Here is a 25,836-nt window from a genome sequence, read left to right as displayed (position 1 = left end):
CTCCAGGCTTGGTTTACACGTCTGTCAAAACTCTGTCCTCCTCAGAGAGCCTTCTCCCGGGGGGGGGGGCTTTTCTGGCCTGACGTGGCCACGACGACTACAACCACGACACAGCCAATCAGCTACTTCAACAGAGAAGCAGAAGTCTGCGCAAAAGCCCCCCCAACCCCCCCTCCCCCGTCTGACACAAACACCACTTATTACTTTAAACTTCCATGGGTGAATCCAATAGTTTACAACTTTTTGGACCCTTACAACAACAGCAAAATATCCTCCTCTTCCTCTTCCCTTCACAGCCAGGCGTATGACACCCTTTCAGCCTTCACTAATAAATGCCAAGGTTTTTTTTATAGGCTCTAGTGCCTGGCTCTGTGGTCCAAAGGGTTTGTTTGGAAAAGGAGGATGGGAGGTATTTACATTTGACATTTGTTTTACTAGCATTTACCAAAGCCCTCTGTTATTGGAAAGAATGAGCGAACCCATCTATTTCCGTCCCAGAACGTGACGCCGGCTGGAGCCTGGAAACGGGGACGTTCATAATTCTGATCAATCGCTTGGCGACCCTGTCTTCCAGAAAGAGAGAGAACCAACATTGGGGTTTGATTACTCTAGGGCATTGTGAGAGTGGGGTTTTGGATGCCGTTGTGTGTGCTGCTCGATGTAGACTGCGCGCGTGAGCATACGCGGTCTTTACCTGCCAAGGCAGCATCAGTGCTGTCGACGCTCCCATGAAAGTACTTCTAGAGTGGTATAAAGGTGTCGGATCTCCCTGCACATGTAGTTGGCTTGCATAGTTTAACATGAGCTGGTGGCGCCACCTTTCCAGATATAGTGTGTGTGTGTTCACGTTGTGTTCTAATCTTAAAGGTTAGAAGAAAATCCTTTTCTCTAATCCTCACACTTTGATTCTCAGCTGTTTTTTTTTGTTGTTGTTTTTTTTTTTAAGTCTCTTTGTGGTATTTAACCTTTATTTCCTTTGTTACCTTTGTTTCTCCACAGTCGGCGATAAAGTTCCTTCAGACATCCGTCTCACCTCCATTAAATCCACAACTCTGAGGGTAGACCAGTCCATTCTGACAGGTGAGAACCACTTTCTCTCTCTTTTCATCAGTTGTTCTGCTCATTTTTTTATAATTCAACCTTGTGCAGGGATTACACGTCTCCATTGACATTTCCATATGATGGTTTAGGATCAGGTTTCAGTACCGACATGGATTTGGGCAATCCTGTCTATCTTAATCTCATTTGCATCCAACCTCCATAAAGGCTTATCAGATCCTTGTCTCCCACATCCACTCACCCCATCTGTTGTTTGAAATCGGAACGCAGTGTTCCAGAAATGTGCGGGGCCGAGATTTCGGCCTCGATGCCTCCCCGCACTGCGCGATGCTCTCATTGAGAAGCCTGGGGTTTGTTGGCCGTGTCGAGGGGGGCGATGAATGTCCACTGGATGACTCACCTCAGGGGAAGCGGCATTCCGTGTATTGTTTTCTTCCTGCGACTCACTGGAGCTCTGTGCAAGAAAGGTCGTCAATACTTTGTCGATACTGAATGGCGGGGGGGAGGATGGGGGGGGGGGGGGAGGAGAGAAGGATGGGGGGAGGAGAGAAGGATGGGGGGAGGAGAGAAGGATGGGGGGAGGAGAGAAGGATGGGGGGGGAGAGAAGGATGGGGGGGGGGAGGAGAGAAGGATGGGAGGGATTGCTCCAGACGCTAAGAGAGTGTGAGAGGATATGGAAGAGGGGGAGAGTAAGAACGGGAGTGGATGAATAAGCAGCCCCCTCCCCCGCCCCCTCGTTTTGCTCCACTGCCTTAATTGGCAGCAGATTCCTTCGAAGGTATTTCTGTATTTCAGCCGTTTTCTCTTCCTCCCATTCATGGCCATGATCTGCCAAAGCCCGGCTTAAGAGAGCGGGTACGGGTGAGACACACCTCAGGGCTTTAGTAATTGGCAGCTCTGTCCGGTCAGCTGTGAAGATGTACACCCGCACACACACACACCCTGACCCCCCCTTACTCCCAAGGTCAGCCCATCCTCTCCATGTTGTGGAAGTTTTACAATATGTCTCTTTCTCCTCCCCCCCTCTCCTCTCCATCGTCTCTTCTCTCCCTCAAGGAGAGTCTGTGTCCGTGATCAAGCACACAGACCCGGTGCCCGACCCCCGAGCCGTCAACCAGGACAAGAAGAACATGCTCTTCTCTGTGAGTCTGGAAACCACACGGTCCTCAACCTCCTCACCTCCTCACATCATCCACCTCCTCACCTCCTCAACCTCCTCACCTCATCCACCTGCTCACCTCCTCACCTCATCCACCTCCTCACCTCCTCAACCTCCTCACCTCATCCACCTGCTCACCTCCTCATCCACCTCCTCACCTCCTCAACCTCCTCACCTCATCCACCTGCTCACCTCCTCAACCTCCTCACATCATCCACCTCCTCACCTCCTCACCTCATCCACCTGCTCACCTCCTCAACCTCCTCACATCATCCACCTCCTCACCTCCTCAACCTCCTCACCTCATCCACCTGCTCACCTCCTCAACCTCCTCACCTCATCCACCTGCTCACCTCCTCAACCTCCTCACCTCATCCACCTGCTCACCTCATCCACCTCCTCAATCTCCTCCACATCCTCAGCCTCCCCTCTCCTCTCGCTCACCTTTAACCTTGCTTTTGACTTCTCCTTCACTGGGATTGGAGACCTGTGAGCGCCCCCCCCCCCCCCCAAAATGATGCTATTATACATTTTGCAGTAGGCCATGCATCTTTAGCATTCACTCATCTCTCGCTCTCCGCCCTCAGGGTACCAACATTGCGGCGGGCAAAGCGGTGGGCGTGGTGGTGGCCACCGGCGTCAACACGGAGATCGGCAAGATCCGCGACGAGATGGCGGCCACGGAGCAGGAGCGCACGCCGCTGCAGCAGAAGCTGGACGAGTTTGGCGAGCAGCTGTCCAAGGTCATCTCCCTCATCTGCATCGCCGTGTGGATCATCAACATCGGCCACTTCAGCGACCCCGTGCACGGGGGCTCCTGGATCCGCGGCGCCGTCTACTACTTCAAGATCGCCGTGGCGCTGGCCGTGGCCGCCATCCCCGAGGGTGAGGTTGGGAGGGTGGGGAGAGAGAGGCTGTGTGTGTGTGTGAGGGAGAGGGGGGGGGGAGAGAGGCTGTGTGTGTGTGAGGGAGAGGGGGGGAGAGAGAGGCTGTGTGTGTGTGAGGGAGAGGGGGGGAGAGAGAGGCTGTGTGTGTGTGAGGGAGAGGGGGGGAGAGAGAGGCTGTGTGTGTGTGAGGGAGAGGGGGGGGAGAGAGACTGTGTGTGTGTGAGGGAGAGGGTGTGGAGAGAGGCTGTGTGTGTGTGAGGGAGAGGGGGGGAGAGAGAGGCTGTGTGTGTGTGAGGGAGAGGGGGGGAGAGAGAGGCTGTGTGTGTGTGAGGGAGAGGGGGGGAGAGAGAGGCTGTGTGTGTGTGAGGGAGAGGGGGGGAGAGAGAGGCTGTGTGTGTGTGAGGGAGAGGGGGGGGAGAGAGGCTGTGTGTGTGTGAGGGAGAGGGGGGGGAGAGAGGCTGTGTGTGTGTGAGGGAGAGGGGGGGGGAGAGAGGCTGTGTGTGTGTGAGGGAGAGGGGGGGGGAGAGAGGCTGTGTGTGTGTGAGGGAGAGGGGGGGGGAGAGAGGCTGTGTGTGTGTGAGGGAGAGGGGGGGGGAGAGAGGCTGTGTGTGTGTGAGGGAGAGGGGGGGGGAGAGAGGCTGTGTGTGTGTGAGGGAGAGGGGGGGAGAGAGAGGCTGTGTGTGTGTGAGGGAGAGGGGGGGGAGAGAGGCTGTGTGTGTGTGAGGGAGAGGGGGGGGGAGAGAGGCTGTGTGTGTGTGAGGGAGAGGGGGGGAGAGAGAGGCTGTTTGTGTGTGAGGGAGAGGGGGGGGAGAGAGGCTGTGTGTGTGTGAGGGAGAGGGGGGGGAGAGAGGCTGTGTGTGTGAGGGAGAGGGGGGGAGAGAGAGGCTGTTTGTGTGTGAGGGAGAGGGGGGGGGAGAGAGGCTGTGTGTGTGTGAGGGAGAGGGGGGGGGAGAGATGATGGAGATGGATGAAGTTGAAATGGGAAGTGCTGGTGAGACGGGAGGGAACAGGGGAAGAATGGGGCGGGGGAGCTTGCAGACGTGTCGTGTGGAAAAGTAGACGGGGGGGGGGGGGGGTCACGTGTCGTCTTTGTATCTTTAACATGATGCCACGTGCACGGGGGCGCACCCTCTCATCACCGCCACGTTGTCCCGCAGGCCTGCCCGCCGTCATCACCACCTGCCTGGCCCTGGGGACGCGGCGCATGGCCAAGAAGAACGCCATTGTCAGGAGCCTGCCCTCCGTGGAGACCCTGGGCTGCACCTCCGTCATCTGCTCCGACAAGACGGGCACGCTGACCACCAACCAGATGTCCGTCTGCAGGGTGAGGACACGAATGAGATGTTGGGGGGGTGGGGATCTGCCTAGGGAATTATTTGGGGCACGCTGTACAATATGTGCCTTCAGACCTGTGAAGCCGAGGACAAACGCTACACCACTAAACCTGTTAGGTGTGTGTGGAAGATTCTGGGAAGTTGGATGTTGGTGTTGGCTCAGACCGAGCAGCAGTTGCACGTCTAGAGAAGGCCTGTGAATACAAATGCAAATGGCCAGCTGCTCAATGCAAATGATGTGCAAAACACAGCACCCCCCTCCCACACACACACACACACACACACACCTTCACCTCCAAGGACCAGCGCTCAACACCAACCCTGGCACTGCCTAAGGCAGTCAGAGGACAACTGAGGTGAACCTGCTTATCCACACACACACACACACTGTAGGTATGCTAAACAGGAAGACTGGACACCACAGTCTACATCTCCTACTTTTATGGGCACTTATTTGAATCTGAATTTGGGAGGCACTGATCCATCGGCCACTGATGGTTCATTCGATACCTCGCAACGCACCCGAAACCCCCTCTTCCAAGCATCCCAAGTCTTGTGGTGGTGCAAGTACTCCAGAATGCTCAGATTTATAGTTGTGACAGTGTCAAAGCTAAAGGCGTCACAAATAACATGTGGATAGACACCTCCCCAGAGATGAGAATCCTCTCGGATGCCGCCGAACCAAGCTCGATCCCCTGAGCTTGCACAAATGACACAAGTATTTCTGTGCACAAGCACAGATTGCAGGCGAATGTTTAATACCCCGTCTCCTAGATGACGACAGAAACGTCTTGTGTGAAGGCAGAGACGCCTCCTCATAGAGGCTGTGGGCGGGGGGGGGGGGGGGGGCTGTGGCTCGCCGGGCGGAGCGCGTAACACACGGGCTCATTCCTTACCGCATGAGCGTGGGTTCGATTCCCGCACGGGCCATTTCCTCCATGTCGTCCCCACCCCCCCCCCCTCTCTCTCTCTCTCTCTCTCACTCCTCTGCCACTTTCACTGCCTGTCAAAATACATCAAACAGGAATAGACCCCTTTTTTTTTGCTAAGGAAGTAGCACTGTTAAACAAGCTTCACGGCTTGTGCCGATGAACAACACGGACAATCATTTTGCCTACTCAGCTTTAAGTCTTTTGTGCTTGCAGGTTAAAATGTTGGCTTATCCAAATGTATATTGTTTCCCGTCAGTTGTACGATGTAAAAAATACGCGCTGAGTAACACCATACAATAATGTAAGATTTTGGGGGGGGTGAGAGACATTTCGAAATAACCTGAAACTGAATGGAACCCAGGTCAATGCATGAGGGCCTCAGCCCATATGGTACGCTGCGCCCTACCCGGTGAGCCAGATATCTAAAAACGTTTTACATCGTGTTTGCCCTTTTTAAGTGTTATTAAAATGTTATACTGGCTGAGGGTAGCCATCCCAGTTAAAGACTGAACGCACGCAAAGCCAGCAAGAAACGGAATAAGTAATACTTGTGCTTTTATTTGTCCTCTGTAGTTATTGAATATGTTACCTTTTAAAAGGTAACTCTCTCTCTCTCTCTCTCTCTCTCTCTCTCTCTCTGCCTCTGCTGTTCTCTTGTCGCATCACCCTGGTATTTGATAATTCCTCCCTTTGTTCTTCTTTCCTCTCCTCCCTCTTCTGCTCTGTGGCTCGGCCCTCTCCTCACTGAAGCAGTATGCTGATCTGTATGCAGCAGTCAGTCACTTGCAGGGGTGTTGCGTAACTGACCTTGTGTTCGATATTTCTCGCGCTCTTTCCCGCTTGTCTCTTTCTTTCCCTCGCGCTCTCTTTTGCTCTTGTTCTTTCTCTTTCCCTCGTGTGTCTCCCCTCCCTCTCTCTTCTTCTCTCCCTCTCTTCTTTTCTCTCTGAATTGACCCCCACTCAGTCTCACAATTAAAGCACAGCGAGATGCAGAACCGCGGAGCGGTTTTGAACTAGATTCGGGAAACCCCGGGTCACCCTCCTAACGCCCAAACATTTGACTTTTCTGACAATCTGAAATAAGGCTCATAAAAAAAAATGCCCTATTGTCCGAAACGTTAGGCTCGTTCTAAAATTAGCCGTCCGAAGCAGCTGGAATGTTTTTCTTAATTCAATCTGGGGGATTTGGAAGGGGCAACCGTGACGTCAAAGTCTTCTGAAGTGCGTCCGTGCCTCAGGAGACGGAGGACGAGATCACGCCGCTTCAGCCTTTCATGTCGAATGCTTCTCTCCTCCTGTTTCTCCTCTCCACACCGCCGGGCACCAGAGACATCACATTGAAGTGTGTGTGCCTGCTGTGGAGGAGGCGGGGGTGACCTCTCGCACACACTTTCGGGGTTTCTCTTTCACACACCCCCCCCCCCCCCCCCCCCTGTTCCTCTTAGCACCTGTTCTCTCTTCTCTCTCTCCTCTTGCCACTCAAAGTAATCTCTCCTTATACTAGACAAATGACACCCTTCTCTCCTCCGTCACTGATACCTCCTCTCCACCGATCCTAACCTAGTTCTGGTTCTGGGCCGTCGCCAGTGGCGGTTTGCAGTTGGTTCAACCGTCAAGCCTTCTAAGAACCGTTCATCTTTTCCCACGGGCCGACGAGCCCAGGTAATGATGTCACTGTGGGTGTCTGCGTACGCCTCCGCTCTCCCAGCAGCCGCGACGACTACGTCGGACCGCAAGTGTTCCAAGTCCACATTGGCTTTGTGGTCCAGCGGATTTGTGCTTCTCATCGCGCTTGTCCTCGAAGCTCCCCCTCGAGCTTATTTTGTACATATGCCAAGGACCACAGTGCGAGGAGACAGTTTGACTCCTCCAGGACCACTGTTTAGATTGGACGTCTATGCTGTTGCTGAAGACAAAGTAGTAGCACAATCAATGTTAATTCTTGGCTGAAGTACTGTAAAAAAAAGTATATATATATATGTCTACATTAAGACCAATTGAATTAGTGATGTTTATTTCACATCACAAATTCAATTGGTCTTGGTCATGATAATCCCACGGCCTCAGCCCCTGACATGTGGCATGGCTCTAGACCAGCAAAAGCCACATTGCCACCACAAGTCCCCGAAACTTGTACTCCCCAGAACTACTCTTCATGGAGCTTGACAGCTCAATCAAATCTCTGGCATGTTAAGCGAGTCAAACATTTTTCACACTGTGAAATTAATATATTCATTCGTGCTCAGAATTTGTGCTTAGTAAGGCCTGGAATTCTTCCTGCAGATGCAGCACGAGTGTGTGACACTTGTTTGTGGCTGCAGAATAAAAATAAGACTATGGTTGAAATACTCATGCTACTGCAAGTACTCAATCAACCTGAAATGTTTATTGCTGCAAGGCCGGTCCCAAAAGTTCTACCCACAGGGCTAGGACTTATTGGTTCCTGCTTTTTGATCCCCGGAACTCAATTCAGACCCCGGTACTCCCGATGGAAACCCGGCTTTAGAGTTTGGAACCAGTTTTCCTGGCTGAGAGCTGGTTTGAGATTGGGCACTGGCTCCACACCTTTGGAAAGCAGTGAAGACCTCCATTTCCCTCAAAATGGTGTAACATCAAATTGTTCATCCCAGCAACAATTCACTCCCCACGTTGTTCAACTGCCTTTTACATCGAAAGGAATAGTCCAGTTATGCATCTGCTGTGATTCCAGATCTTGTACTGCACTCTGCTGGTTGGTAGGATGCACTGCAGCAGTCTGAGTGGCATGGTGTAATAGAGATTCAGTCACAGTGCAACTGTTTTATCAGTAATATTAGGATCTGTTTGTCTTCTGGTCCTCTAGACAAGGAGAGCCACACATACTAGGATTTTGTTGACTGTTTGTGTGTCTGTGTCTGTAGATGTTCATCCTTGACAGTGCTGAGGGAGAGAAGTGCTCCCTGAAGGAGTTCACCATCTCTGGCTCCACCTATGCCCCAGAAGGAGAAGTGTGAGTACTCTACTCAGCCCCTGCTGGCCTCAGCCTCACTACAGACCTGGCACCTCCCCCCCCCCCCCCCCCCCATCGACAGCTGATTGGCTAATCTAATGTGTGGTATTTGTACACATCTCACTTATCAGCACTTGAAAACAATGGCCTGTGAATTTATATATATATATATACATGCAGTGCTATACACGTTCTCCACCCTGTGCTCCGGCTCCTTGCTGAGTCGGTCAGACTCACTCTGATTTCTCTCCGCTGGCCTCAGGTCCCACAATGGCAAGACGGTCAAGTGTTCCCAGTACGACGGCCTGGTGGAGCTGGCCTCCATCTGCGCCCTCTGCAACGACTCCTCACTGGACTTCAACGAGGTCAGCGAACCCATCCAATCCATTCAGTTGTTGTATTAATACATTTGTTTCTAGTCTTGTGTGTTGAGAGTTTGCTGACCAGAAATGGTTCCAGCTGTCGCATACCAACACGCGTGTGTGTGTGCGTGTGCGTGCTCCCCTTCCAGACCAAAGGTGTGTTTGAGAAGGTGGGCGAGGCCACGGAGACGGCCCTCACCTGCCTGGTGGAGAAGATGAACGTGTTTGACACGGACGTCAGCGGCCTGTCCAAGATCGAGAGGGCCAACGCCTGCAACTCTGTAAGCCACCAGGGTTCTAAGCACTCAGCGCTGATACTGGAGCTTCAGTTTCCCCTTTTCTGGTCTACTGTCCTCTGCGATCAATACTGATGATAAATCGTAATAAAAAAAAAGACATGTGTAAAGCGTACTGTAGCCAGCTTCTTGGTTGCCATGGTGAGCGTTGCCGGTGTATAGTGTTCATCGTTGCCTCTGTGCGTCTACCAGATGATCAAGCAGCTGATGAAGAAGGAGTTCACCTTGGAGTTCTCCAGGGACAGGAAGTCCATGTCCGTGTACTGCACCCCCAACAAGGCTCGCTCCTCCATGGGCAAGATGTTCGTCAAGGTAAAGCCACTCTCCGTGTGTGTGTGGATGGGTGTCTGCAGTGTGTTTTCACTGATTATTTGGCTTTCAGTTTTTGGAGATGTGTGCATGGCTAGATGTTTAAACCGTTTAAACGTAACGAACCTGCCGTCTAGTTTTCCCACAAGGCCACTTGCCTCATCTTGGGTAGTAGTCATCCACTGTTGAGACGACCTCCCACGTTTACCTCCGTCTCATCCACCAGGGGGCGCCGGAGGGCGTGATCGACAGGTGCACGCACGTGCGCGTGGGCGGGAGCAAGGTGCCGCTGACGGCGGGCATCAAGGAGAAGGTCCTGTCTGTGATCCGGGAGTACGGCACGGGCCGGGACACCCTGCGCTGCCTGGCGCTCGCCACCAAAGACAACCCCGTCAGCAAGGAGGACATGGTTCTGGAGGACTCTGCACGCTTCATCGACTACGAGGTGAGAGAGAGAGAGAGGAGGGGGGAGGGGTGAAAGAGAGGGATGGAGAGGAAAAGATGATTAGGAGAGATGGAGTTAAGCAGCGCCTGGTAGGATAAAGGAGAAAAGGTCTCTCCTCAACTAGTAAGGTGAAATACGTTTTACATGAGATAGCAGAGCGTTTGTGGGCACTTTCTCACCTGTGTGTGTGTGCGCGCGCGTTCCAGAGGGACCTGACATTCGTAGGCTGCGTGGGCATGCTGGACCCGCCCCGGGCCGAGGTGGCGGCCTCCATCAAGCTGTGCCGCCTGGCCGGCATCCGGGTCATCATGATCACCGGGGACAACAAGGGCACCGCCGTGGCCATCTGCCGCCGCATCGGCGTCTTCGGCGAGAGCGACGACATCTCCAGCATGGCCTTCACGGGGCGCGAGTTCGACGACCTGTCGCCGGCCGCCCAGCGGGACGCCGTCATCAACGCCCGCTGCTTCGCCCGCGTCGAGCCCTCGCACAAGTCCAAGATCGTCGAGTTCCTGCAGTCGATGGATGAGATCACGGCGATGGTGAGTTAACCAAAGGCCGGCGCTAGATACAAGTGGCTGCGTGTTGGTGTTGAACACAAGCGTCACCTTAGCTCTACTCTGCTTCAGGCTAAATTTGACGCCGTGGTTAAAATGTAGTGAAAACAACACTGCTACTGGAGCAGCAGACCCTATGAAGCTCCAATACTGAGAATCCTGGTGTGTTTGGGGAAACACGAGTCAAACAAAGCCTCTTCCTCCCATCTCCTCCCCCCCCCCCCAGACCGGTGACGGGGTGAACGATGCGCCCGCCCTGAAGAAGGCGGAGATCGGCATCGCCATGGGCTCCGGCACAGCAGTGGCCAAGTCGGCGTCCGAGATGGTGCTCGCCGACGACAACTTCTCCACCATCGTGGCGGCCGTGGAGGAGGGCAGGGCCATCTACAACAACATGAAGCAGTTCATCAGATACCTCATCTCCTCCAACGTGGGAGAGGTGGTCTGGTGAGGAGAGACGCGTCCACACGCACACCGTCATGCACTCGCGTGCGCGCACACACTCCCTAACACGGCGCGTTCTCCTCCGTCCTCCAGCATCTTCCTGACGGCAGCCCTGGGCTTCCCCGAAGCGCTGATCCCCGTCCAGCTGCTGTGGGTCAACCTGGTGACGGACGGCCTGCCCGCCACCGCCCTGGGCTTCAACCCCCCCGACCTGGACATCATGACCAAGCCGCCCCGCAACGCCCGCGAGCCCCTCATCTCCGGCTGGCTGTTCTTCAGATACCTGGCCATCGGATGTGAGTCGGGGCCCTCCTGGCTGGAGCATCGAAGACACATTGGCCTGGACAACGTCTGACGTCTGCTTGTTGGAGAGCTGGTGCTTGTTTGGGTGGTGTGCGTGTTCTGACCCGTGTGTGTGTGTGTGTGTGTGTGTGTTCCAGGCTATGTGGGAGCTGGCACGGTGGGAGCGGCTGCGTGGTGGTTTGTTGCTGCTGAGGATGGACCCAGGATCACCTTCTACCAACTGGTACGACGCACACCCTCCTCGCTGCTTATCTTTATCACACACACACACACAAACTGTCCTTGTGTATGTATGTGTGTCTCTCGTACATATTCGCGTCTACGTCTTCTCATACCGCCCCCCCCTCCTCCTCCCCGCTCCAGAGCCACTTCCTCCAGTGTGGTCCAGACAACCCAGAGTTCCAGGGTCTGGACTGCCACGTGTTCGAGTCCCCCTACCCCATGACCATGGCCCTGTCTGTGCTCGTCACCATCGAGATGTGCAACGCCCTCAACAGGTACCGCGCCCTCTCACCGCTCCTTCAGCAGCCCTACATCTGCTGTTCAGTTCAGTTGTAGGCCAATCAAAGAAGTGGATGTTTTGTTTTGGTTCCTAAAAGTTTGTCATCTTTGGACAATGTGTCGTGTTGGTGTTTACCCTTGCGCTTTCTCACACTTTTTCTCTCTCTTTCTCTCTTCCTCTCTCTTTCCGTCCGTCTGTCTGTCTCTGTCTCCCTCCCTGTCTCTGTCCCTCTGTCTGTGTCCACCCCTCCCTCCAGTGTGTCAGAGAACCAGTCCCTGGTGCGTATGCCCCCCTGGGAGAACGTGTGGCTGCTGGGGGCCATCTGCCTCTCCATGTCCCTCCACTTCCTCATCCTCTACGTGGAGCCACTGCCGGTCAGTACCTCCGTCCCCTCACTCGACTTCCCTCACTGTGGAGAAACCTCCTCGGCGGGCTAGCTAGCAGTGTCTCCAGTCAGTCTCTCTCAACTTATTTTGGAACATTATACCAGGAAAGATGGATACCAGGGCTGTCTGGCCCGTCAGCGTGAGGCCTGTAGTTGTAGAGCCGCTTTGACCTAACCCGCGTCATCCCTGTCCCCTACCCTCTCCCAGATCATCTTCCAGATCACCCCTCTGAACCTCACCCAGTGGCTGATGGTACTGAAGATCTCCCTTCCCGTCATCCTGCTGGACGAGCTGCTCAAGTTTGCCGCCCGGAACTACCTGGAGCCCGGTAAAGATCTGGAGAAGCCAGCCGGCACCCGAGGCTGCTCCCTCTCTGCATGCACTGAAGGCATCTCCTGGCCCTTCGTGGCCCTGTCTATACCCCTGGTCCTGTGGATCTACAGCACCGACACTAACATGGCCGACATGTTCTGGTCCTGACTGACTTGAGCACACCCCCTTCCTCCCACCAACCCACTTGCTCCATCCCCCCCACCCCTTCACCACCCTGCTCCCGTGTGTGAGTAGCTAGTGTGTGTGTTTTGTTTAGAACTAGAGTGTGTGCCTGTGTGCCTGCCTGTGTGTGCACGAGAAGGACCAAATTGTAACACACGATGATAACCTAACGAATAATATAAAACAAAACAAAAAAGTAACAAATCAAAAAAGTCTTTTGTAGAAGTTTTCGCCAACGGGTGTAGGCGGCGAGTCTTTGGTCGGCTTTTCTGCTGGTTTGGAACGGAAAATACTGTTGTTACCTTGTTTTGGTTCATCTTCATTTGTTTGTGCTAGTTGCCTTTTTAAATTTGTATTTTTTTATGATTTGGGATCAATATTTTCATCTCAATTCACTACAGTACAAATAATCGATTCCTGGATTTGTCTGCTCTTCCCGTTTTGAGTATTCTAATTTAAAAACAAAGGTCCATTGACCTGTACAGAGATTTAACACTATTTTATGCAACTGTTTTATGTTTTGTTTCTTTATCATCGCCTGTAAAACTGTTGAACCACAGATGCTTAGTGGTTACCATTGTGTCTTCAGCAGACCCGAGTTCAAATACTATTTGAAAGGATTTTTAATACTTCATCTGTGCTTGACTAGGCTTGTCTGTATCAATGGAACCTGTGGACTAGTCTGAAAATTTCAAATCACACCCACCCCGACCCCCTTGGCAGATGAAAGCTGACAAAAAAAATCCTTTAAAATACTATTGGACCCCCAAGTCTGGTTGTCAGTATGAATTCGGAACTCTTTCAGAGCCAATGGACAAGCAACGTGCGGCACCCATTAGGATTACAGGAAAAGGTCTGAGGAGTGTTAATTATTTTTTTTTTTTTTTTTTACGCATTACTGAGAAATGACTGATGAAATACCTGAATGGAAAGATGCATGTTCTGTGACTGCATGAACTGTACGTGGTTTTCTCATAAATGTTTTCATTTTGTGTCTGTCTAATCATCATTAATGTAAACAAAATAATAATCTTCAGGAATTTATTTTGTATTATGTATGCTTCAGTTGATGATCTTAAAATACGGTTTTTCTGCAGTAGGCAGAGCACAGCTACCTCAGTACGAGCCATTGTGCTCCTCTCTCGATGCTAATCCCCCCCTACACAGATTGCTTACCATGGTCCAGCTGTTAGTCATCATAACTCGCTCGATTAACACTTGAGGTGTGCCGCTATTCGCTTGTGCAGATAAAAACCAAAACACAATGGCCCCCTGGTCTTATGGCGTTTTACTTCTATTTTGTCATTGCCACTCAGTAACTTTGTTGTTTGCTAGGAAGGATTGGGTGGGGCTGGGGAGATGAGACGCAGTGCCCTCTACTTAATTCAAAGGACCATACATTTTAAATAAATACATATTAAACAACTAACATCATTGACTCAAAATGGCATTGAGATCTCAATTGTTTGGTAGTTTCTTTTTTTTTCTTTTTTATACATCAAAGAAAAATACACTCATGAACACCTTTTGACTAGTGGTTTTTGTATTCATTTCTCCAGGACTTTGAAGTGACTAATCTCATTTCACACAGTGGTTTTGTATATATATATTAACAACGGTAGCTGATCAACATTCTTTGTCCCCTGTACAATATCTATAATGTTAAAGTATAACATTATAGATATTGTACAGGGGACAAAGAATGTTGATAAGCTACCGTGGGACATAAACAGGTATGGGGTAGATAGCAACAGAACTCGAACCTGGTGTATTTTTTCATTACTTCGGAGATTGTGCTTGTATAGAGATCTGTAGATTTCTACTGCTTTTGGTTGGACAGCATATTTGTTGGTTAGAAGTCCATACCAGAACACTCATCCTGGTCTGCTAACCAAGTTTATTTTGATCAACAATTCACTGGGTGTGCGCGTGCTTCAATATAAAGCATGTGTTTAGGTAGATGCTTAGATTTGCAGTGTGTGTGTGTGTGCGTGTGGTCTTAACTGTGTGTTTCTCCTCCAATGCCTTCCACCGGTTCCACTATTACGAGTGAGTATATCCTTCCTCCTGTCACACTGCTCAGACCACCAATCACCTTGCACAAGTACACCCAGGGGAAAACTCCAGAAGAAAGGATTCAACTCATTCTTTTTTTTTTATTACCCTGCATCAATCGTCTGTCCTTCATGAAGGTCATTTCTAAAGGTGGAAAGTGTGGTCTCCATTAACAGTTGTCAGCAGTGCAAACACATCGTTCTGTTCTTTGGACCTAGATGTTACTTTGAGCTCTGGAGGGTGTGGTGGTGCTTCAGTTTAGTTTTGCCGTCACTTTTCTGACTTGACTTCACCAAAAGCACCCTTCGCTTCAACCCCCGCTCACCACACTTATAAAACAGTTAAGCACTTTCACACCCGATGCATGGACGTTCCAGTTCTCTTTGACACGTTCTTTTATAAAGGAAAGTTCCTGTCACGATTTGGTGCCGACATCTCATTCTCATCCAAGTTCTTTCTTTTTCAACAGGTTGGACCTTGTAGACTCGACCGTTCTCTTTTAGTTTAGTTAGCATAGCAGCTGTTGAGGCTACGGTAGTACTGTCTGTCCCGCATGGGTGCTCAGTGTAGCAGCACACCTCACCAGTCCTGTACCGGACAGTATGTAACCAGGGCAACAGCAGAGGCGCAACACAATTATATCAACTATGTAGGGAGAAGAAAAACGACAACCCTGATATTCTGATTTTACAGTTTAGATTCAGGTGTACAGGGAAGCTCTTCCATGTCCCTGGGCTGTCTTCTGAGAACTCCAGCCACTTCAAAAGAACACATACTTGGTCAAGTATCACACTTTTATATTTATGCACATGACAGGGCAGTGCATGCCCTCCAGCTGTAGCCATGCCATTTATATTTCTGTAGTCAAGTATTATTGTACAATTCTCAAGACCTCCTCAGCGGTGGCAATTCACATAATGGTATTTAATAAGCGGATGGACGTTTTTGAGACTTTACACAATGTTGGACCAGTATCAGAAGCGTCATTGTATAACCATTAAATGAAAAGGACTATACAAATGGAGAAAAATGACTTAACAATGCCCTCACCATCAGTGATGTGCTAACAATGTTGTGTTCTGTATCGCTTTAAATAAGAGTTCTCCTTTTACGTCTTTCTCTGCAATATGATGTAAGTTGTTTATCAACTACAGCAAAACTGTGATTTGCCGAGAGAAGCGAGTGGGTTAGATTCCAACCAGAACAACACGAACATCTGTATATAAGAATGATTATTATCTGCACCTGATGATTGTAAATGGCATTCCTGTATTGTGGTTTCAGGTAAATAAACCCAACAAATTATTAACTTTTTTACTTGTATTTATTTCTGCTTGTTGATCAATCTTACAATTGTGGAATTGGATCATGTTTAGGAAGGATTCAGGAACATGTTAGGCCTACTTAATGTCGATTATCCTGCATGACCGCATTGTATTGACTGGCAAGAAGAAATACACAACGATCCGGATGCTTGGTTTGTTGCCACAAGAAAGCGCTGTCGTGCAGTTGTTAATGCAATTTGTCATATACGCCACAAGTAGGCTATCACACCTGCATAACAGGTACATTATTGTTTGGTTATTAGGTACAATTTAATTGGCTATTCATTTTTTTCGTTTGGAAACAAGGTACATTTTTATAGCTCAACAATAATTTGCGGTATTTATGGTCTGCCTACCAAATGCACCCAAGTTCATTTTTGTTAGTTTCAATTTGGTTCAGTGAATGCAAAGGGGAACCTAATTTAACGATTAGCTCTCTATGACTTCCCCATTGTCCATTCAGGTTAATCAGTGGAACACGGTTTTCCAGGTAAGACTTGAACGCATCCACGCCTGCCTCTTTAACCAGTGCGACTACTGTCAGTCATCTTCCGTCTGGGACTGGTCCCTCCCTTTCCTGCAGCCTTCCAGTGAGAGATTGACATGGGAACATTCAGCATATCCACAGGCGAGGAGAAAGGGGAAATCTGAAACTAGTCTTCCCTCGTGAATCGCTAAAACATGGGATAACAGGGCCAAACGGACCGTACTTCAACCGCGATCCCGATTAGTAACGGGGAGACGGGATTTGTCGTGGGGAAAACTGTCTCTTTGTTTTTTGATTCGGTTCTTTTTGGACTCTCGATACAAAGGATTTATCAGCATATGTGGAAGATTGGGGTCCTGTGTTATTAATACAACATTAACATCACGAAATGCATAGAAAATGTGTAAATAACTCAAATGGAAAGTAAGTAGGCCTAATTAGAAAGCTATTATCACTTTTCTCGTCACATGAGACTTGCATGCCCAGATCATCAGCGCAAGGAGAGGACAGATGCTGTCATTGTGTCGAGACTGAGATTTTTTTACCGTTCATATTCTGCAAGTGATCTTGTTGGAATGATGCAGTATCGAGAAAGCCCTTTAGTTTCTTTCACAGTCCCTGGTTTTAGTACAAAAAAATCAATTTATCTGGATGAAAATAGATATTGTGATTGCGAAAAGGTATTAATAGATACATTGGTGTTTTTTAAGGGTGTTAGTAATATCACAATTACAACTGGTATTTTTCAGTTTTAGTTTGTTTCAGTATTGAAAGCCACGTAGGCTATCTGTACCTTTCTTCGGTCGGAACTGGATCATAAGGCAATTCGAGAAATAGCGCTTCAGTTCTGGTGACATCACCCGCAGCATCGAATAGAACTGAACTGTAGATTATCAACAATGGTGGAGCCGGTGGGATTCATCGAAGCCTGGAAAGCGCAGTTTCCCGAATCGGATCCCCCTAAAATGGAGCTCCGGTCGGTTGGGGGCATCGAGCAGGAGCTGGAAAAATGCAAAGCCTCTATCCGACGGCTGGAGATGGAGGTCAACAAGGAGCGCTTCCGCATGATATACCTGCAGACGCTCCTGGCCAAGGAGAGGAAGAGCTACGACCGTCAGCGCTGGGGCTTCAGGAAGACCCAGATGGCGGAGGGGGACCAGGCTGGACTGGGGGCAGACTCCCAGCAACCCCACGTCCAGGAGCAGGGGGAGAGGACGAGGTTCCAGCCGGTGGGAGAGACACGCTCCAAACCTCGGCCGCCTCCGGCCCGGAAGTCCGCCTCCCACGGGGATGGGCTGGAGCTCCAGTCTGCCTTCGAGGTACCTCAGCAGGTGGAGTCCTGCGACACAGACGGACTCTCGCCCTCCAAGCAGAGAGGGGGCATCTCCCCTCGCCGTCCGCACCCCGTCCCAGACAAGGACCTCGTCATGGACCCCAAGGACAAGCACGCCATGGGGCTCGGCGTGGCGGCGCTACGGTCCAACTTTGAGAGAATCAAGAGGGCCAACTCCCACTCTGCGGGGGATGTGGCCAAGACCCAGGAGAAACAGCAGCAGCAGCAGCCCTTCTACACCAACATGGAGTTCCACCACGACCGGGGGCTCGTCCGGGTCAACGACCGCGAGGTGTCCGACAAGATCAGCACCCTGGGCAGCCAGGCCATGCAGATGGAGCGGAAGAGGTCCCTGCACTCGCTGCCGGGCAACCTGGCGACCGTCGCCGGCGAGCTGCGCACCCGGCCCGTCTACAGGGGGCGCTCCACCGAGAGTACGTGCGGCTACGACGCCGAGTACGAGGACGGCGAGCCCAACCCGCGTCACCCGAGGGCCAACGGGGGGAAGCCCCCCCCGCCGCCATGGCAGCCGTCCGACTTCCAGCCCTACACGAGTGTTTACGTGGGAGGGGTGATGATGGGCGAGGGCGGGGGGGACGGGCGGGGGACGGGCGTCACCATGAGGGACCACGGCCTGGGTGACGAGCATCACCTGACCTGGCCCCGGCGCTCCTATTCGCCGGGCAGCTTCGAGGACGTGGGGGGCGGCGGGGGTGGCTACACGCCGGACTGCAGCTCCAATGAGAACCTGACGTCGAGCGAGGAGGACTTTTCCTCGGGCCAGTCCAGCCACGTGTCCCCCAGCCCCACCGCGGCCTTCAGGCGGCCCTTCAGGGAGAAAAGCCGCTCGCCGTCGCAGAACTCCCAGAATTCCCAGCATTCCTTTGACAGCAGCAGCCCTCCGACGCCACAATCCCAGAAGCGCCATCGCCAAGGTCATGTTGTCGTTTCCGAAGCCACCATCGTCGGCGTCCGCAAGACCGGTCAGATCTGGCCTCCGCACGACCCCGAGTCCGGCCCCCATGGCAGAGCCTCGCATGACAACAGTTTCCATGGAGACCTGGGTGAGTGGCGGCTGCCTGAGCTAATCTTAGTCGCTCGTAGAAGGCTGCTCTCTCTTTTCCTGTGTGGGGATTTAAGAGGCTGTCACTTACCGCTGGCCCGGGGCTGGGAGGACGGGCTCGAAGTGGGATTGGCTCATACCACCGGTAGTTACACACACACACATACATTCATGTATACACTCATTAGGAGTTATGGCATTGGGAAGAATTCCATTTCATTCTCAGCTTCTAAGTAATTTGACTGCAAATTATACTCACACAATGTGTCCGATCCTGGATAATGACAGCCTCCAGCATGCCTTGGCCTTTACGTCATGTTTGACCTCTGCTCTGAGGTGACCCCCGCAATTCTGCTAACGAGATAGAGGAGAAAGAGTCCGAAGTCCTAATGATTAACTCTCCTCATTACCTGGTAATTACAAACACTTTAGAAGCACTAAGCCTTGATAGACACGGTGGGGGTCTGGGTAAAAACAGCTGCACAATCTTTTGTCAATATTGTTGTTCCTTTGTCTTAAAAAGCAGCCTTTGCTCGTCGTTCTCCGTTGTGGCTCAGTGTTCTGGACTTTCACCCCCCAGACCCTGGGTAGGTACAAACTTTGTTGGGAGGCATTAGAGGCTAGACTAAAGGATTCTCGTGAGTGTGTGTGTGTGTGTGTGTGTGTGAGTGAGTGAGGGTATTTGGCTGTGTTTAAAATGAGTTACTATAATCTTGACTGTCCTTGGATGGCCTCATGTAGGAGAGCAACCTCTGCCTTTTTCCTGGAATGTCAGTTCTGTGAATAACAAATGTGGTCGGTCCGAGTTGAATCCGGAGGTCTACCTTAATCGACTCCAGGGCTTCCGTGAGAGAAATTCCAACCACAGGTGTCTGTCTGAGATGCCCTGCAGACAGAGAGCGCCGGCTGACTCAGCACATCGCTATTCATTCCTGAAACCCCATCAGATTTTGCAGACATTTACCTCAAACCTGGACAAAAGAAAGCCCCCCTATTTCGGAACAATTAGCAAACCATTTCTTAGTGCCAGGCCCACTGCCAGTTAATAGACAATTAGCGGTTAGCGGATTAGTCGAGCCTGTAGGTGGATGTGCGGGCGCTAGGCTAGCTGCAGCGGTGTCATGTGCCTCCTCTTGGCCCAGTGTCCCCTGAGTGTTTCTGCTGACGACGTGAGTGGCGTTTTGGCCCTGGCGCCCGACAAAGCAGACAGAGCTACAGGGGGTTGGCAGGATGTGCCCACTTCTGTGCCAGGGCGATCCTGTGTGTGTGTGTGTGTGTGTGTGCACATGCGTGTGTGTCTGTGTGGATGCTGGGAGGCAGATAAGAGTGTACAGCTAGAGGATGTAGAGAGAGCGAGCGAGAGCATCGAGGAAAAGGGAGGAGAAAAGTAGGTAGGTAGAAGGAGGGTGTAGAAGTAGGGTGTAGAAGTAGGGTGAAAGGAGAACAAGAGAAAGGGGCCTCCGCTTTGCTGTGGGTGTAGACCTCCGTTGATGCTTCCTCTTATGGAGGATGAAGCTGTCACCCCTCACCACAGCCACGGTGACTCAGCCATGGTTAGCAGACTAAATGACCGACAGGGATTACCCCACCCCCTGTCCTTTGCTGATAATTAAACAAACGATCAATGTTAAGAAACACAGGCTAAAATCAGCTTATTTGGAAATGGAGGGCTTGGAGCCCACCTCAGGGCACCTCAGTTAAACCAGCCCTGGCCCTTAGGCTGGTGCCAGTCAGGACTTCCTAGTTCTGTTCAAACATTGTCTCCCTTGTGCTCTGGAGGAGATGGATGGACTGGGATCAATAAGTCCTCTCACCCCCTTCGGTATAACTCTCCCTACTACTGCCTCTCGGGCCCTGATCAGTGGCTTAGCCAAAACCCTGCAGAGGTACTACACAAACCGTGTGAATAATACAGGAGCTAGCTAAGTACACTCCCCACATCAGATTTTTTTTTTTTTTTGCAATACTTTATTGGGTTTTTCACACATAGAAAGTACACAAATCGCCACATCAGATTTGATTTGATGAGCATACTTGCGCTACCCGGTTGCTCACTTTTAAATGTGACGTAGAAACCCGAGTCCAGCATATGAGCTGTTAGAGAACACCTAACTTCTTCCACCTTCACTGGCTACACCTTTGCCTTGACTGGCCAGCTAGCCCACTGCACAGTCTGAAACCTGGGCTAGCGCACGGCTAGCTAATGGCTGGCTAAAGGCTAACTCCCAGCTGCTGCCTAAGGGATTATCTCCTCATCTTGTCTGGTCCCTTTGTTTTACATGTTTCACACCCCAGTGGGCCTAGCAGGGAGAAGAAAAGGTGTAAAGAAGAGGGAAGGAGAGAGAAGAGAGGCCAGCATTGGTGAGGGCCAAAGAAAGAGGAGGGAGAGAGGAGTGAACGAGAGAGAAGCTGGAGAGAGGTTAAACTAGTGAGGGGCATGCAGAGATGTGGAAGAGGGGAGGGAGTGCAGTCAGTATTAGTAAGGGGCAGGGAGAGAGAAGGGGATATGTGTTAGTGTTGAGGGTGAGTCACTGGGGATGGTAAGAGGTTGTTGCAGACCACTAATGTATGTTGGGGAGGGGATCATCTGGAATTTGAGATATAGAGAATGTGTTGGTGGGGGGCCCCCTCTAGAGAGGGGTGTGTCTGTGAATAAACTGGGTAGAAATGGGGGGGAGGGAGAGAAAGAAAGAAAGCAAGAGAGAGAGGATGGTCATTGACGGGGGGGGATGATAATACGACGGTCATATTTTGGAGCTTGTGGTTGGGGATGAGAATGACGGACGATCGAATGAGGAGCGCGCAAGAAGCGCTGAAGATGACGGTGTGAAGGAGAAGGCATGTAGAAGATGACAAGCAAGGCAGTGAGCAGAGGGGGGGGGGGGGGGGGGGCGAGTGCAAGGCTGAGCTGTCGTCTCGCTTCACTGGTCAGCGATGCGGGGGCTGGGGGAGAGGCCCAGATGGGAAGAGCTCTCCCGTTGCGTAAGAGAACACACACACACACACATCGTGTGCGCTGCGTCAGCAGGGGTGAGTTCAGTTGTGTATGCGGCGTGTTCATATGTCGTGGCCAGGTGCTGGATGTGGAGAGGCTGTAGGCTGGAGATTGAGGCTGTACCCAAAGACTGATCTCCTAATGGTATGCCCTGTCGGAGGAGGACACATACCATCTGCTGAAACCTTCTTTTCCTTTCCTTCCTTTTTTCCCCTCTCTTCCCCATCTTCTATGCTCTCCCATTTCTTCCTCCTCCCTTTCCCTCTCCTCTCCTTCCTTCTCGTCGCCTCTCTTCTTTTCTCTTCTCCCCTCCTGCTTTTTCTTCGTTTGACCTCTCTTCTGCTCTCATCTCTTCCCTCCTCTCCTCTCCATGGTGGCTGACCGCTGTGTAAACAGAGTCAGTAATGGCTTCACGATGTCCCGTTCTGTTCTCCTCCAGTGGCTCCCCAACACGAAAGGTTGTCAGGGACGAGAGAAGACGGAAAGACAGAGAGTTCACGAGAGAAGACTGAGAGAAAGAGAGTGAATGACAGAAGAGGGAAAGGGAGGAGCCGTCTCTCTCCCCGCTCTCTCACGTGTAACAGTACTCCACGACGGGAACACGAAGCTAACCAAACATTAAACCTGCCAAACGACATCAGCAGAACTCCGGACCTCAGCTTGTCAGCCGTCGAAGCCTCAGTGGAGCAGTCTCACCCCGAGCAGATCATTTGATCATTCAGTTCAGTGACATTGCTGGCATACTGTCTCCTTCACACACACACACACACACACACACACACACACACACACACACACACGTACAGTCAACGCCTTACAATCTTTATCTAGACTCCACAAGAATGGGATGGTATTTTTACCTGTGTCATGGTGATTCACATTCAGTAGGAAAGGACTTCTGCTTATAAAATATGGAACTTAAAGGAGACCAAGGACACGACTCGCACTCAGGACTCCCCGCTTTGTGAGAATAGGGAGAGACCAAAATAGAGACGTTGAAGAAAAAATTTAAGTCCAACTTTTTTTGGGGGAGAGAGATAGGGGAGAGCCGCGCACATTAGCTCGGCGTTAAGTAGGTGGGCTTTTAGGACGGGGGTAGAAATAGGGGTTCTTAAAGGAACAGATTAGACCATCGGAAGCAGCGAGGGTCGGGTTTGTTATATTTCCCATGATCCTCTTTGGCATTTTGCTGGTCTCTTAAACCACTAAATCACTAACCGTGTGACCTATTTCATAGAGGATGGAGGGAAGCTGGAAATGATGATAGATTTAGGGGGGTTAAACACACGCAGACTGTATTTGTGCATGCAGACCTTCTACTCCCGACACATAACACCCACACACACATGGACACCAACCGAAATAATGACTGAAGCTTGTTTGGTCATTCCAAGTCAAGGGAGATAGTGTATGTTTTGTCTAAATATGACTGGTCTATGGCGTGTTGAACAGGTTGACTCCAGTCATTCATCCGAACGTCTGTGAGGAGAAGCTGGACCACGGCATTCCTGTGTGTTCTTTTTCCATGGTGGTCGTGCCAAGCAGGGCAGACCTGCGCCCGACCTCAATGGGCACATTGTCCTCCCCGCCCACTGACTCCTGGGTCCTGCCTGCCATGGCTGTATTTTTAGACAGGCATTCCTGCAGTCAGGATAAGACCATCCCTTCATCTCTCCCTCCATCTCTGTCAACCTCCACCCCCGCTCTCTCTTTTTATGTTTCCCCCCCCGGTCTCTCTTTTTATGTTTCTCACCCCCCCCCCCCCCCGCTCTCTCTTTTTATGTTTCTCACCCCCCGTCCCCACCCTCCCCTCTTCCCCTCTCGCGAGCGGGCTCTGCTCCCCCCCTCTCCCTGGTTGTGTCTGGAAGAGGAAGGGAATGTGTTTGTGCTCCGATGGGATACGCTGGGCAGGTCTGACCGACGCCAGGTTACTAGGCCGGAGGGTCGCTGGGAGACCTCTCAGATTGCTTCGGGGTCGTTCCAGCGTTGTCGAGGTGTGTGCGTGAGTGTGTGAGAGGCACGTGCCGTGACACACTCCTTTTCCACCGACTTCGGAGGACCTCGAATGAAGCTTTTGGTTTGGTGAGGCAGGGGATTGCGTCTGGGAATTTCAACCCCGTGCAAAGGCGCTGATCGACTAACATGAGTTGGATGCCTGGAACAGTAAGCGGAGAGATGAATATGAGCTGGCGTGCGTGTGTAGGAGCGCGTGTGTGCGATTCTCTGTGTGTGTAGGAGCGCGTGTGTGCGTGTGATACCGTGTGTGGGTGGGAGATGGAGAGGGAGTGGCGATGCCAAAAGCAGTTAAGCATTCCCGAAGCAGCACTCGGAGCCTGCATCGCACACTCCTGTGTGGTACACTAACCCTCTTTTCACACTGAAGATCTGGAGGTGCGTATGCTTGTCTGTGTGTGTGTGTGTGTGTGTGTGTATGTGTGTGTGTGTGTGTGTGTGTGTAAAACAGGGACTCTCTAACAGACTCGTTTAGGCTTCAGTGCTGAATGAATCAGGCTGCGGAAGCCTCAGTAGCCACAGAAAGCAAACGGGCTGGAGAGATACCAACTGGCCTGGAGTAGAGGAGGGGGAGGATTGAGAGGCGGAGGGGGAGAGCAGATCTCTGTGGAGCCAGTTGGGTGAGGAGGAGCCTGGTCTCTGTGAGCTCTGCCCAGCACGGGGCTGAACCTACAGGGGGCTGAGGAGCCCAGGAGGACCACGCCCTTCCATGTCCTGGTTTAGAACAAGCAGCTTTCACGAAGCCCCACCAAATCAGCAGATGATATCGAAACCATGGCCTGCCCTGCGCAACTTGGCTCATGGAGTGTCCTGTTTTCCTTTTGTGCCGTGGTGTCCAGTGTTATTATATGAAGCCGACCTGGCTGACGTGCTGTCCGGCAGGGCTGCCTGGGTGGGGGCCAGGGGCAGATGGGCTGGGTGACTCTAGGCAGACCCTCAGTGAGAGTCAAAATGTTTGGCAGGAAGTACTTTGTTGTAGATGGCAGATTGGACATGGCTGGACTGGTTTAGCTGGAGGCGTGCTGACTGGCTAGCTGACTGGCTGACTGACTGACTGACTTGCTGGCTGATTGTCTGGCTGGTTGCCCTGGCTTAGTCTCTGTGTGTGTGCAACAGCATAAGGCCTGGAGTCGTTTGGAAACTGACCTCCACCCTGAGGAAAAGAGGACAGGACTGACCTATCCCAGACAGATGGACCGTCACTGCCCCTTGATTCACACGTGCACACAGCCATGCAAGCATACACACAAAGATACAGAGCCAACTGCCAGGGGTAGTTAACCTGTGGTGCATGTGGGTGTGCCTTTTTGACTGCTGTGTGCTTGTACTAGCTGTGTGTGTTTGGTTCCATACCCAGAATGCAGCCACAAACTTCCCTCAGCTGCAGCTATGGTGACAGACAGCTTTCATAAAAGAACGAACCTGGAAAAACCCTCTCATAAATGTTTGTAAGGTTCTCGTGTCCCTGCCCGGCCTTGGAGGGGCGGGGGCTATGTATTCATAAGCGACATAGCAACCAGCCTTTGGTAGCATCCATTGCTAATTGTCCTCCACATTGGTGCAGCTTCAACTAAAAATGATAGGATTTGAAGCAAATTGCTAGCTAAGCGCTAGCTGATTTGAAGCTATCTATTTTACTGCTATCCTGGTCTGCCCCCATGCCGAGGTCAGCTCTAGGGCTTGTTGATCTCAGACAGTTAGCTTTGATGGTGGGGGTTGGGGTTGGGGAAGGCGAGGGTGGGTTGTAGTTCTTGAGCCAGCTGGGGACCTCTATAGGCATGGTGGCAATGTGTGTGTGCGCGTATGTGTGTGTGTGGTGGGGAGGGTTAAAACTGAGTCTGGTGCCACTTTCTGGATTACAGGGTCAGTGTCTAAACCTGTCTAGTCATGCAAACACTCTAAATGTAATCCCTAATCCCTGCCTTCAGTCCCCGAATTGAAATCTCGACAATCAGATTATAATTTGGTTTCTCTTATGTAGCTCACGCCTCACTGCTTAATGCTTCTTTAATGCATGTTGTCCTATTTATTACAATAGCTTTAGGTTCACAGTCACACACACACACACGCACACATGTGTCACCAGTGATTGCATGGCACAGGAG

General features: G+C 51.4%; 2 protein-coding genes across 3 annotated transcripts in view; both read left to right on the top strand.

Moving 5' to 3' along the window:
* LOC134033843 (sarcoplasmic/endoplasmic reticulum calcium ATPase 2) overlaps positions 1-15,824 on the top strand; it is a 28,868-nt gene extending 13,044 nt beyond the window's left edge. Inside the window, exons 6-22 of one of the 2 annotated variants that reach the window (XM_062478133.1) lie at positions 1,000-1,080; positions 2,117-2,202; positions 2,807-3,104; positions 4,264-4,430; positions 8,273-8,361; positions 8,624-8,726; positions 8,873-9,004; positions 9,212-9,331; positions 9,555-9,773; positions 9,980-10,315; positions 10,557-10,777; positions 10,868-11,070; positions 11,215-11,300; positions 11,441-11,574; positions 11,836-11,953; positions 12,173-12,293; positions 14,985-15,824. In XM_062478133.1, the coding sequence (XP_062334117.1) occupies positions 1,000-1,080; positions 2,117-2,202; positions 2,807-3,104; positions 4,264-4,430; positions 8,273-8,361; positions 8,624-8,726; positions 8,873-9,004; positions 9,212-9,331; positions 9,555-9,773; positions 9,980-10,315; positions 10,557-10,777; positions 10,868-11,070; positions 11,215-11,300; positions 11,441-11,574; positions 11,836-11,953; positions 12,173-12,293; positions 14,985-14,998 (2,528 nt within the window). In that variant the 3' untranslated portion in view covers positions 14,999-15,824. Of the gene's footprint in view, positions 1-999; positions 1,081-2,116; positions 2,203-2,806; positions 3,105-4,263; positions 4,431-8,272; positions 8,362-8,623; positions 8,727-8,872; positions 9,005-9,211; positions 9,332-9,554; positions 9,774-9,979; positions 10,316-10,556; positions 10,778-10,867; positions 11,071-11,214; positions 11,301-11,440; positions 11,575-11,835; positions 11,954-12,172; positions 13,453-14,984 lie in introns of those variants that run through there. The other variant, XM_062478132.1, reaches the window with a different exon arrangement.
* A 594-nt stretch (positions 15,825-16,418) lies between these two features.
* Positions 16,419-25,836, top strand: part of LOC134033841 (breakpoint cluster region protein-like) — a 56,371-nt gene continuing 46,953 nt past the window's right edge. The window contains 1 exon segment of the mRNA XM_062478131.1: positions 16,419-18,724. Within this exon segment, the coding sequence (XP_062334115.1) occupies positions 17,227-18,724 (1,498 nt within the window). The 5' untranslated portion in view covers positions 16,419-17,226.

Source organism: Osmerus eperlanus, chromosome 14, assembly GCF_963692335.1.
Source record: "Osmerus eperlanus chromosome 14, fOsmEpe2.1, whole genome shotgun sequence".
In the NCBI taxonomy this organism is placed as follows: Eukaryota; Metazoa; Chordata; class Actinopteri; order Osmeriformes; family Osmeridae; genus Osmerus; species Osmerus eperlanus.
The sequence above is the reverse complement of the archived record's forward strand: the minus strand, read 5'-3'. Positions and strand labels throughout refer to the sequence as shown.